This window comes from Cupressus sempervirens, chromosome 10, assembly GCF_028749045.1.
Source record: "Cupressus sempervirens isolate cs-2001-9-10 chromosome 10, ASM2874904v1, whole genome shotgun sequence".
In the NCBI taxonomy this organism is placed as follows: domain Eukaryota; kingdom Viridiplantae; phylum Streptophyta; class Pinopsida; order Cupressales; family Cupressaceae; genus Cupressus; species Cupressus sempervirens.
Genome location: NC_143127.1, coordinates 937,985,317 through 937,997,349, shown reverse-complemented (window position 1 = coordinate 937,997,349; position 12,033 = coordinate 937,985,317). Strand labels below are relative to the sequence as shown.

At 35.1% G+C, this 12,033-nt stretch overlaps 1 protein-coding gene across 1 annotated transcript; it reads right to left on the bottom strand.

Annotated features, from left to right (window-relative positions):
- Positions 1–2,031: 2,031 nt before the first annotated feature.
- LOC149537061 (putative histone H2A variant 3) lies at positions 2,032–7,227 on the bottom strand. The gene is made up of 3 exons (XM_089806984.1): positions 6,939–7,227; positions 6,579–6,785; positions 2,032–2,558 (listed from the first exon to the last, which is right to left on the bottom strand). The coding sequence occupies exons 2-3, from the start codon at positions 6,735–6,737 to the stop codon at positions 2,259–2,261; spliced, it is 459 nt and encodes a 152-aa protein (XP_089663110.1). The 5' UTR covers positions 6,738–6,785; positions 6,939–7,227; the 3' UTR covers positions 2,032–2,258.
- Positions 7,228–12,033: the final 4,806 nt, after the last annotated feature.

Below are 12,033 nucleotides of genomic sequence, written 5' to 3'. Positions count from 1 at the left end.
CAAAAAGAGAAAAGCAGAGGATTTTAACACGGGCACAAAATCATCAAACCAAATTTGATTGATTGCTTACTTGCCCTAAATGGACACATTTGAGGGATGATGGAGGAAATTGAGTTGAATTTCAATAAGAAATTTGATCTTTCAACCTGTATGTTGCGCTCCTGTGTCAGCTTTGGATTTTGAGATTTGCGAAGTATGCTAATTTTATCGAGAGTCGAGATAAATTGAACTTGCCATTGAAAGCGCATTTATGTTGGTGGTGAAGTGGTTATTGAAGGAATAAGCTATTTAGATCATTGCGACTGAAAATAAATAAAGAAATTATAGGTTTGGAGCAATTCCTAGACTTCAAAAAGTTAACATGATTGTGCAAGGTTAACAAATTATTGAGGTTGAGACGTTGTATATCAAAAATTTGTTAGTTGTTTTAAGAAGAGGAGTCGTAGTACATTTTAAGATGTTGTAAAGACCTTTGATTAAAGGTTAACTTTCGAGGCTAGAAGTATATACACAAGGCTAGACTTTGTCGTCTCACTTCAATAGAAATTGGATATATTTTCTCTTCACTTTATGGGGAGGTTAGAGACTCTGTCCATCATCCTTCACATTGTCTATTATACAGAAATGGTCATGGTGGTTCGTTAAAGCTCTCAAACGAAACAATCAAGTATTGAGTTTTGTGCAGACCTTAACTTTTATTGACATGTTCATTTCAATCCAAACTTAGCTTGACATATTTGTGTAGATTTGAACCTGATCAAATCTAGAAGTGATATACTGATCTTATGAATTGAGGAAATCTGCTAGCTCTTATTGATCTAACATGTTCGTCCCAATTAGAACTTATTTTGAATAACGGGGGAAAAATACGACTTCTCCAGACTGCATAATGGTTGAAGTGCAACTAATTAATTATAAATTGATTTGTTCCAGCTAATGACAACCCATATGGGTAACAGAACCATTTGGATTACTTGGAATGTGGACTGTGGGGTTATGACATAGGAATTGATATTATTTATCAGATTGGCAAAGAACAGAGGTTGTAACAGGGGATTTTCACTAGAAGTTGTAACAATAAAGCAAGAGAAATACTGAATAAACAAGATTAAGAGCGAAGGGTTCAAAGTTGGCGGTGATGGAAAAAAATTCATCTGGCATGATGGAAAAAGATAATGGGGGACCTCGTTGGCAAACTTTCTTTATTTTTGGGTTAATTCACAAGTGCGAGAGGTCAGCATTGAAACTCCCAAAAACTACTGACCAGAGCAGCCCCAAAACAACTCCAGCATCCTCTGTATTGAACCACATTTAAAAACTGGAGCAAAGCATTGCTATGACACGCTATGAAGTACAGCTGAAAATTTTGACAAGCGGATTCAAAAGTCGTATTGTAAAAAATCCTGTAAAGATTTATGACAGCTGATTTTACCAAGGGAAAACTCACACTCAGCAACCTTGCCAGCTTCCTTAAGTGTGCAAATATGAGAATTTTCATGGTACATAGATCCATTAACATTAGAAAAGTTTACAAAATGACAATATCTCAACCAGATATAATGTATTGGAATGATTATTGTACTGCAATCTGTGATCAGTTATGCAAGTGAAAACTTAAAAGCCATCTCATGACAGCGTAAGATTCAGCAAAGAATTGCTCTTGTAATCAAGAAAATTTATACAATCAACAGATAACAGAACGAGAAACAAGAGCTACTGTGATTGTAATTTTACCTCCTCGCTATGAATGAACTGACAACAGAAAAGCATATGTCATTTGTTTCAGAAAAGCAGTTCGATTTCTTTCCACTAGTCCATATTGGAGAAATATTTCATACCTATGATATTGTTTTCTCATCATTAGCCAATTAAAAGAGCTTCACGTATTGTTTCAGAAGATGTGTTTGGGTAATCAGTCAAGACCCTCGGAATTACAAACTTACTGTGGGTTTCGGAGCACTGCACTAAGTAATTTATAGGAATTGTAACAATAAGTTTGAATTGACTTCATACAAACCACCGGTAACAGGGTTTAATTTCAAGAAATATGATTGTTTCTTTCATGTCACTAACATTAGTACAATGAAGTCACATCCTGCACAGTCCATGGTAAGTCATCACAAAACAAAGGATAAATATGCCACTATCTTCATTGAACATTTACCATTCTATTTCTAGATATTTACATAAGCAATACATTCACTTTATAGATTATAATTTAAGATGAGGAGTTCATCACTACCTAGAGATCAAAAAGCCTAATCTTTCTTAGTGGATTTGTTAATAAGAGACTTGTGAATGTGAGGAATGACACCTCCACCAGCAATGGTACCCTTGATCAAAGTATCAAGCTCTTCATCTCCCCTGATCGCAAGCTGCAGATGCCTTGGAGTTATTCGTTTCACCTTGAGATCTTTACTCGCATTTCCTGCCAATTCCAGAACTTCTGCAGTCAGATACTCCAATATGGCTGCTGAATATACTGCTGCTGTTGCCCCCACTCTCCCATTTGCAGACACTCTAGATTTCAACAGGCGATGCATACGCCCAACTGGAAACTGCAGCCCAAACAAATAGTTCAAACAATACTTTGAATCCTATTGATGCATTATATATCTTGAAAATTTGGAGCTTCCAACAAAAGCATTTCTTTCATTTGAAAGCATCCATATCCAAATTAATGAAGCATTAATATGCATACTAATGCAATCACCCTAAAGAATACAACTTTAATTCATTTGTGTGCGTGCTGAAGTACACTACTAGCTTGAGAGATACTAGCTGCGCTGGCAAGGAGAAAGTGACTATGCAAGTTACATAAACTAATTATTTTTATATGGATAGAAAGCAGGCTAGAACAGTACATATCCAACAAAATCTTTATATGAGATGCAGACTCCCTTCCCTTTCGGTTTCTGAAAAATCATTAGTCTTAGGCTCTTAGCATACTTGACTTTTGAGGCAGTGCAAGAGTTACTCCTTCTAAGTACACATGGAAAACGCATGTTCCATTGCTAGCAGTAAATTGGCTAGTTAATTTATTTATTTTCTTGAAGAACGCTCATGGGACTTAAATTAATATACCTAGCATATAAAAGATCTAGTGTTTTCATTTTCTTAATGACAATGCAGTTTGGGTATTACTAAAATTAAATGTCTCAGCCAGAGAATGATACTTCAAATTAGCTTAGGCTATCCACTCACCAATGCCAATATGGCAGTTAGTACAAAGATTAAAATGTAACCAAATCCAGATGGTCAATCTGGGGAATAAACAATGCCAGCATTTAATGAACATGAGGACTTCGTTTCCTCTGCCTAACTTCTAGAGATACTTATAACGTGACTCTTTTTTACCACGAACTTTTCTTCTTCTTTCATTCAGCCTGAATTACTTTAAAAAATCCTATAAACATCGTCACAAAAAAAGACCATCATCAGCAAACAGAAAATTGCTTCTTTTGGTAGAAGACCTCTACAGATAAAAACTGAGATTTAATATTCGATTTGCTAATGAATGGCCTTGATTGTTATAGTCACTGATCCATAGGTGATTTCTTGCCGCTGAAATGAATGAAGTGGAATTGTTCCAAATATTGTAACAACATCATAAATGCTTTACCCAAGTCAGCTCCACTTTAGGAAGCACAGGTGGTTTTGATCAAAATAAGTTATGTTCATTGTTTTCCTGATACCATAATATACAATAGCTCAACTAATCGTCTCTGCAAGGTAGTAAGAGCAGATAAAGCCACTACACTCAATTCATCTTTCGTATAAAACTAAATATATAAACCGATACAAGGGGATGTACAGGGCAATTAAGGAAAGTTAAAAAGCCAGAAATACACAGATTTTGGGAGAGGTAACAGAGGAGCATGCAAATCAACCTTCTTAAATATGAGAGCCTGCATCCTTTTCTAAACAAATAAATAAATCTACATATAAATAATTAATCTGTTTAGGAAAAGAGTAAGGACTGAAAAACCTTGGGTTTTTAACAAATCTGTTGTGTATTCTAAATGACAGGGTATTTTCTGAAACTATTGATCTTGATTCTTGACAATGTCAATGCCGTGTGATCAAGTGGTTTTAACGCTTGGTTCTCATGCTGGATATCACAGTTCAACTCTCTCCAAGCACATCTTAGCATCATAAAGCAAAATTGAGCGGTGGCCCCTCTAGAATTGCAATTAGTTTGCAACTGGACAGTACTAGAAGGTGTTGCATAAGATTGCAAGCAAATAGTGCTGGAGAATACAGCATGAGTTTGTGGCAGCAATTGTCCTGCTGGAAATGTTGGCAATATGTCAATGGTAGGATGCAGACAAAGATAAATACAAGATCGATCAAGTGGCATTCGTGCTGAAGTAGTACAGCCCTGAATACCTTAAATAACATAGAATGTAGCAGAAATAAGCCCCAATTCAACCCACGTATACCTAATAAACTATACCTAAAAATTGGTCTTCACCGTGATAACCAATTTACCAGGAGACCAATGCTGTTCCTGGAGACAGGGTGGGTATCACTACACCATTTTCAAAAATGGTTCGATATACGTATATATGACAATGCATATCTTTATAAATGAATACTAATATTCTTTAAATACTGAAATAGTTTTAATGTTTTATAATCTCATCATAATAGGAAAAACAACTAAAATTACAATTATATGGAGATGATAAAGTAATTAGGTGGGGAATCCATTGTTTTTACTAACACGGTATGGGGATCTTGGAGATGGCTATATTTGAAACCAATTGATTAAACTTCAATGCATGCACATATCTTAAGCCTCATATTTCAGAAAATCCCATGTAATTCATGCGATATATCCGAGAAATCTCTGTTGGAAATTCCCTCGTTACCAAGGAATGCTTGTAGGAAGAAAGACGGATAAATTTCATCCGGAATTTTTTCATAATATCTGAAGATGTCTCTATATAAGTATCCTTGCAGTACAAGAGATATTTACCAAGGATCTGGGCGTGGGTCCTCTGATAACTATGGTCTTGAATATAATCTAAGAAACAGGCTGCTGCATCAATTCTAGACAGCAAAAGGAAGCCATGAAACTTTTAACAGTTTAGTTCGATTTCGCACTTGAAAAAATGAACGAAAGCTCCCTGTACACTTTCCAGTTACTGTATGATACTTCGTCCATTTATTATACAAGAAAACACTAACTTCTGCCTGAAGCACAAGATTGACTCTCAACCTCCTCAACGTGTATAACAACGACATCCTAGTACAATACCTTCAAAAGATGATAAAATTACCACTTAGCCGTGTCAGTTTTCTTAAACTTTAGGATAAAATTTAGAATGGTGTTATACAATAGAGTGATCTCAACATCTTCTGGCAAGACACAGACTCTCCCAGGTTACAACAGTCGATAACAATTAAGATCAACCCAGACTAAAAATGTATACAAAAGCAGCACAATCGGCTCCCATTTATGAACTCGTTTTAAGAGAAGAGGCCAATTAGTATTTTACTTCCCAGCTAGAAACCAAAAAAATCCAAGTTTCAGAACTTCTTTTCTTAAATTAAGGATGCTTCAGCAGAAATTTACAGGGCAGAAAGCGCAATAGTATGCATGATGGCATACAGAAACTACAAATAGTAAAGCTGAATACAATCATAGAAATCGACTCAAGACAATCATGAGATGAAGGGGATGGTTTCGAAATTTGGAATAGCTAAAAGGAAACATATAAATAGTAGGAATTCCACAATATATCACTACTAAATTTTAAAGTTCGAACATATAAAATAACTGGGTAAACCCACTACTACCATCCTACATTTTATGACTACGCCTAACATTACGAACAAGATTCAATCTTTTCAGGTGAGGAGCATATTGAGCCTCTCGTTTCCCATAGAAACATTGCATCTACCAGAGGCTTAAGTCAAACGTAGGAGTACATAGAAGAACACACCATATAGCCTCAATGCCAAAAAAACAGCCAACTTTACAAGGGTGGCAGAAAATCAAATGATATATGAAACATACTTGCCAAAAAAATATATGTACTCAACCGAAAATAAGATTCGTCTAGTCTAAAACAACTAATGTGCTACAACACTTCTCATGCAGAGATGGCAACGAACTAAGGCTAAACAAACGATTACAAACAGGGAAAACGTCTCATATACAGAGCATTAATATCTAAATAACATGCATAATGCGCTATGTGCCCATGCAAACAGGACAAGGCTAATCCCGAAATTCCTTATCAAGCAAAGGTATTTTTTCGTGGTTTATGAGAAGGCCCGTTATTACCCACAATATAAAAAGCGCCCTTTAATGGGTATTAGAGCAACATCCAAGACAAAAACAGACCACCATGAAAATGTAATGATTTGATGGCATATTCAAATGAGAACAAGCTTATCATGGGAAGCCCACAAAGGACACAACAAAAAAACCAAGAAAGACCTTACAGCTGAGATGCGATCTTTTAGACGCAAAAGAAAAACAAAAGAATAATTAGCCCATGCATGCTTAAACCAAAAAGGCTAAATATAGTTAAAAGTGATAATGAGCCCTGAAAAGAAGTAGAAACCTGGAGGCCTGCACGAGAAGAGCGGGAGATGGGCTTCTTCTTATCAGCCTTTTCATTTACACTTGACTTGTTACCATTATTAACGGCAGCAGCAGAAGTAGAAGCAACTGAGGAGGGTTTGCCAGTAAGCAAGCCTTTCGCACCTTTGCCTGTAACCATTGTGCTTCTGCAAGATCTGCATACCCTTCTGATGATCTCTTTCAGATCCTACTCCACACAAACAAGCTTTTCCAAATAAGCCAAAAGGGTATAAAATTTTGATGAAAAAAAGCACTAAAACAACTGTAAAGGGAAATCTGTTTTAGATAATGAAGCATTCGAAGAAATGGATAAAGAGGAGAGAGGAAAAGCGACAAGTACCTGGTTTTGCAAGTGAAATGATGCGGCAGAGGTGGTAGATGGATGTGACTTTTGACTTGATCTACACAAGCCAAACAACGAAGAGATGAAGGAGGCAAGAATGTACTCACTCCAAAGCCCGCCACAAATTTTCAATGTGATGTCATTTTTGCCAATTTTTATGAAGTTATCAATCTTGTACCTGTGAGAATTATTTTTAATGGGTTTGCCCCTGAAACTGATTCGTTTAAGTGGGACCCAGGTAATGTTAGTTATTAGACGACACCATCCATTAGAACTTTAGAACTTTACAGTGGGAGCAAGGAGGTGCTGTGTTAATCTTAAGGTACCAATGATTCTATCATGATAATATTGAAACTAGCACTTATATCGTGAATATGTGATACGAAGAGGTTTTGGAGGTAATCTTGTATATAATTTATGTAAGTGCTGTTTTTTTAATACGATGATCTCTCTCACACAAGAAGCCTATTGATTATTTATGGTTGAAATTTGCTCTTATTCAAGTTTCCTTCACATTTTATTCAATTCTCAATACTAAAATTGCTTTTTTTTTTAGGTTAATTATAAAAATAAAATAAAAAGTGAGATTTTTATTTTTGTGTACATAATTAAAATAATAATTTCAGATGTACACTTTTCATTTATGTAATTTCATATAAGAGAAATTATATTGTGGAAGGTTGATTAGTTTTCTAAATGGAATTACACGTCATGAGTGCATTTAACATTCTATTAAATAATCATTTTTTAATGATTTTTGTATATTATAAAACATTCTATTAAATAATCATTTTTAAATATTTTTGTATTTTTATAATATTTCTTAATAGAAATAAGTTATTTTCAATTTGATTGAATCTTAAATTTTATCTAATTAAGGTTATTAATATGGAAAAAATATATAATTTTGAATTATAAAGTTTTGGATAATTTTAATAAGAATAATAATGTCATATAAAATGATCTTTTGATTTGGGCGGGGGCCCTAGTTCGGTTGGCTAAATCTTCCCTGTTGCAGGGGGTTGGTCACGGGTTCTAGTCTCCCCCGTCCTCGTGGTACCGGTGGGCGTGTCGCACCAGCACTACCAGTCACGTTAAAAAGTTTATCAGGCGCACTGCAGTTTATAGGGGGGCCATGTTGCACCGATTCCTGCAGTCTAAAAATAAAATAAAAAAATGATCTTTTGATTTGACTTTTTGTATTAAAAAAAAATTGATAGGTAATCAGCCGAAGCTTAGATTATTTATCATTTTTTATTATTATTATTGTTAGATTAACTATTATTATGTGTTAATCTCTAGTAGATTTGAAAGGCTCGCAATTTACCGATGTGTTGTAGGCTCTTGTCTGACTTTTTGTAAAATTCATTCCATTTGTGTTAGAGTAATTATTATGATTACTTAATTAACTATGTAATTAGATTAGGTTTATTACTGTATTACATTTAGGTTAAACTTAGGAATGTTAGATTTGGCACATGTCTCTTGAACACTTGTCAATATCTCTTTCAATATCGTCCCAAGGTTTTCATCTAGGGTTTCATCTTTATGCTTTTATAAGCATACATTATATTCATTGAAATTCAACCAATGTAATCCAATTCATTTACAAGTTATTTTTAATGTTGGATTTTCTATTTAGATTAATCTCTAGAGTTGCATAGTATTAAACATTATTTTTTTGGTTGCAAGTGATTTTAAGAAGCTATGTGGTTAGCTATTGTAGATGCTACAAAATGGTCAGCACCAAGGCCCTTGGCTTTCCCTTTGAACATGTCATCTAAATATTGTGTCATTCTTCTTGTTAGTAAACAGTTTTTCCCATATGATTTTTATATGTAAAATAGAGAAAAATGTATACCAACAAATGAATTCCTATACAGGGCTAAGGAATTCTCCGCTTAAAGTTTCTTCAATAAAACAAGCGCAGCTACCTTTATTGCAAATAAAGAATTTTATGATCTTTAAACTCAATAGAAAGATCTTTTCAGAATACAATCTGCTGACAATGTTGAATCAACTTATTCTATCTCATCAATACAAAACAAACTTTTATGCTGAAGAACCACTCGATTTTAATTATCAAGATCATCCACATAATTGAAAATTAAACAATCGAGCAGGTAGATTTAATAAAACTAACTTCTCACAACATCCCAAGTTCTGATTTGATAACTTCAGAATCAATAACAAACATAGCTAAGAGCTTTTTGCATAAATAGTATCTTTAGAAATACTGATTTAAACAAGCAGATAACAGTATCTACTTACAAAGCCTTTAACCAAAATCAAACTGCAGAGTTTTCTTCGTATTTGCAAAGTTCTGAAATGCTACTTCTAAAACTTGAAATTAAACCACAAACAAAAATAGTTTTTTCTATCGATCTTTTGGAGATTAACCCTATGCCATACTAGTTATTACATATTTATAGGCATGGGGCTGGATAGTTGCCAAAATTACCCCACCAGGATTAAGATAGTCTCTTGGTTAACATAACTATTAACCAAAAAGCAAGAAAAGCAAAATGACAAAAAAAGAACAACTAAGCAACTATGTGTAACTGCTTCTTTCAATTAGGTAGAACTGTCTCCATTGACCATGTTTCTTGTCGCTTTCCATGTTTCATAGGCAGTCGAAAAGGTTGAGATGACGGACTGATGTGGCAGACCAATGTAGGCAAATTGTTGCTTCTAGATTTCCTTTTCTTTCTTCAACTCAACTATTTTCTCTTCATACATTTCTAAGTGCTTCAAATTAATGATTAGCATGGCTTCACTATGCGCTATATTAGAAAAATCTTTCTTAGTTGGTGCCTTCTTGTCCTGAAGTTCTTGGAACTTTTTCTGAACCTCCCTGATTACCTCTTCAGATTGGGCAATGGAGTTGTATTCCTTACCTGTGAACTGCTTGACAAACCACTTAAGGTCACCTTGAATTATCTGGTGTATGACCTTAAGTTCCTGCAATGTTTCTTTAATTTTAGTAACCCCTTGTCTTAGCACTTCATTTCACCATTTAATGCAGTCCTTAATAACAAACAAGGGTTTTTCATCTAAACCTGCCATAGGACATTCAGCCTAGAATTTCTACAATCTAAATTCTTGGACGTCTTCTAACCATATCACTACCTTTGCCCAATTATTTCTCTCCTTCTCATATCCTTCATTGCTCGTTTCCACCTTTTTAGTAATGGTTAATATTTCTTTCAAAACCTTATCCAGGTGACCTATATGTTTCACGGTGTCATCCAAGATACCTTGCACCCATTCTCCTACTATTTTTGCAACTACTTTACATTTGTGTAGGTTCTCAAAAGATTGTTGGTTAGTTGTAGAGGACACATTGACAATCGCTGACATCTTGCTAATTGATTTTGCTTCAGGATGAAGGATAGCATTAATATATTACGTCATGTTCTTGATAGTTTCCTTCATTTCTTTTTTGTCCTATCCATCTTTCCATACTCTGTGTGCAATCTTTTTATTAGAGGCTTCAAAGAATTCCATATCCACCTCACTATTTCCTTTTCCTAGATCAACTTTTGTTATCTGGTAGTCTTGAGGAGCCAGGGACTTGCGTGAGCTTCCATCTAGTGGTGTAGCTATCTTAGTTGACCAATGCCCAGAATTCTTATCAAAGTTGATCCTTACTTTAGTCCTTGCCTTCTTCACCTTAGGTGTTTTTCCCAGACACTTACTGACTAAATCATCGATTAGCATGGAAAGAGGAACCATGCTTCTCTTCTTCTCCACAAAAGTTTCCAACCATTTAGGTGTGACCTGTTCTTTGTCGGTAGCGAGGGAGAATTTGGCTAAGGCAAGATTATTTTCTTGGCCCTCAGTATTTACTGGCAAGTTCTGAGGTTCAGGTACACTATTTGCCATAGGTAGTTCTTCTACAACCTCAACATCAACTATTATGGTACTCTTGCTTTTGGTGGTTGACGCCTTCCTCATGCTTGAATGGGTCACCTGCTTTGCCTTAGGAGTACCCTCTTGAACTTGAAGTTGAAGTGGCTCTGGAACTGCTTCAACTTCAGCTTCAACCAGACCTGCAATAGGATCATGAATATCTTGATTAGTGATCTCTTTTTTATTTTTGGGAGCCTTTTTACTTTTGCTTTTTGAAAACTTCCCAGAAAGGTTAAAAGTGGTAACAATTTTCAGTTTTATCCAATTTGCAATTCTAGCTAACACATCCTTAGTGTAAGAGAAAACATCATCTTCTTCTCTCCTTCCCTAATCAATTTTGGGAATGGACATGCACTCAATTTGATCGATGTAGAATGGATCAAGCACCTCTTCAGAATCCTCCTCCTTTAGCCCACATGTATCAAGATCCACGTTAAACATAATGATTTTTTTAACAGTTAGGCATGACCACAACCTTTTCCTTACTTCAAATTCATTAAGGCAATCTGCCCGATAATCTTCCAATTGTGGAGTGTGAACAAGAGAGACTACATTTTTAACATTATTTTTGACAAAACCTATATAATCAAAATCTTCCCGAGAGGAGAAGGGTTTAAAGCACAAACGAGCCAATGATTCCTTTGCTAACATAGCTTGCTTTAGGCTGGGGCATCTATAATGTCCAATTTCAATAGGGAAAAATATAGAAGAAGACCTCTCAAGAATCTCAAAAGACTCTACCACAGAGACAAATTGTCTCCATATTTTAGATAAAACTATAGAGTCTAAATATTAACGAGGTAAATTCAATGGTTCACTAGAAAAGCCACCCATCCTGATATATGTGAACCTGGAAAATTGAATATAAAAGCAGCCATAGATTTGTAAAACTTGCATTGCTTCTTCAGATGACCTATCATTTTCATGATCTTGAAGTTCAAAGACCAACCTTCCTAGAAAGACATCATTTACCCTTCTAAACTCCTTACATAACGCAACCTCTTGAAGATCATTGTAATATTGGTAAATGGGCATTTCATCGGTCCAAGGTGCATGTGGGAGATTTTCCCATTCTTTAGATGTTGCTAGAATATAAATCAAATAGGAAGATAAGAAAAATGGACCAAAGTTGTTGATAGCTATTAAACCTTTGTGCAAATTCTCAGCAATCAAGTCGGGC

Coding starts and splice junctions, on each gene's coding strand:
- LOC149537061 (XM_089806984.1), bottom strand. CDS start 6,737: ATGGTTACAGGCAAAGGTGCGAAAGGCTTGCTTACTGGCAAACCCTCC. Junction 2,559..6,578: donor CTTCTCGTGCAGGCCTCCAG/GTTTCTACTTCT, acceptor TTTGGGCTGCAG/TTTCCAGTTGGGCGTATGCA.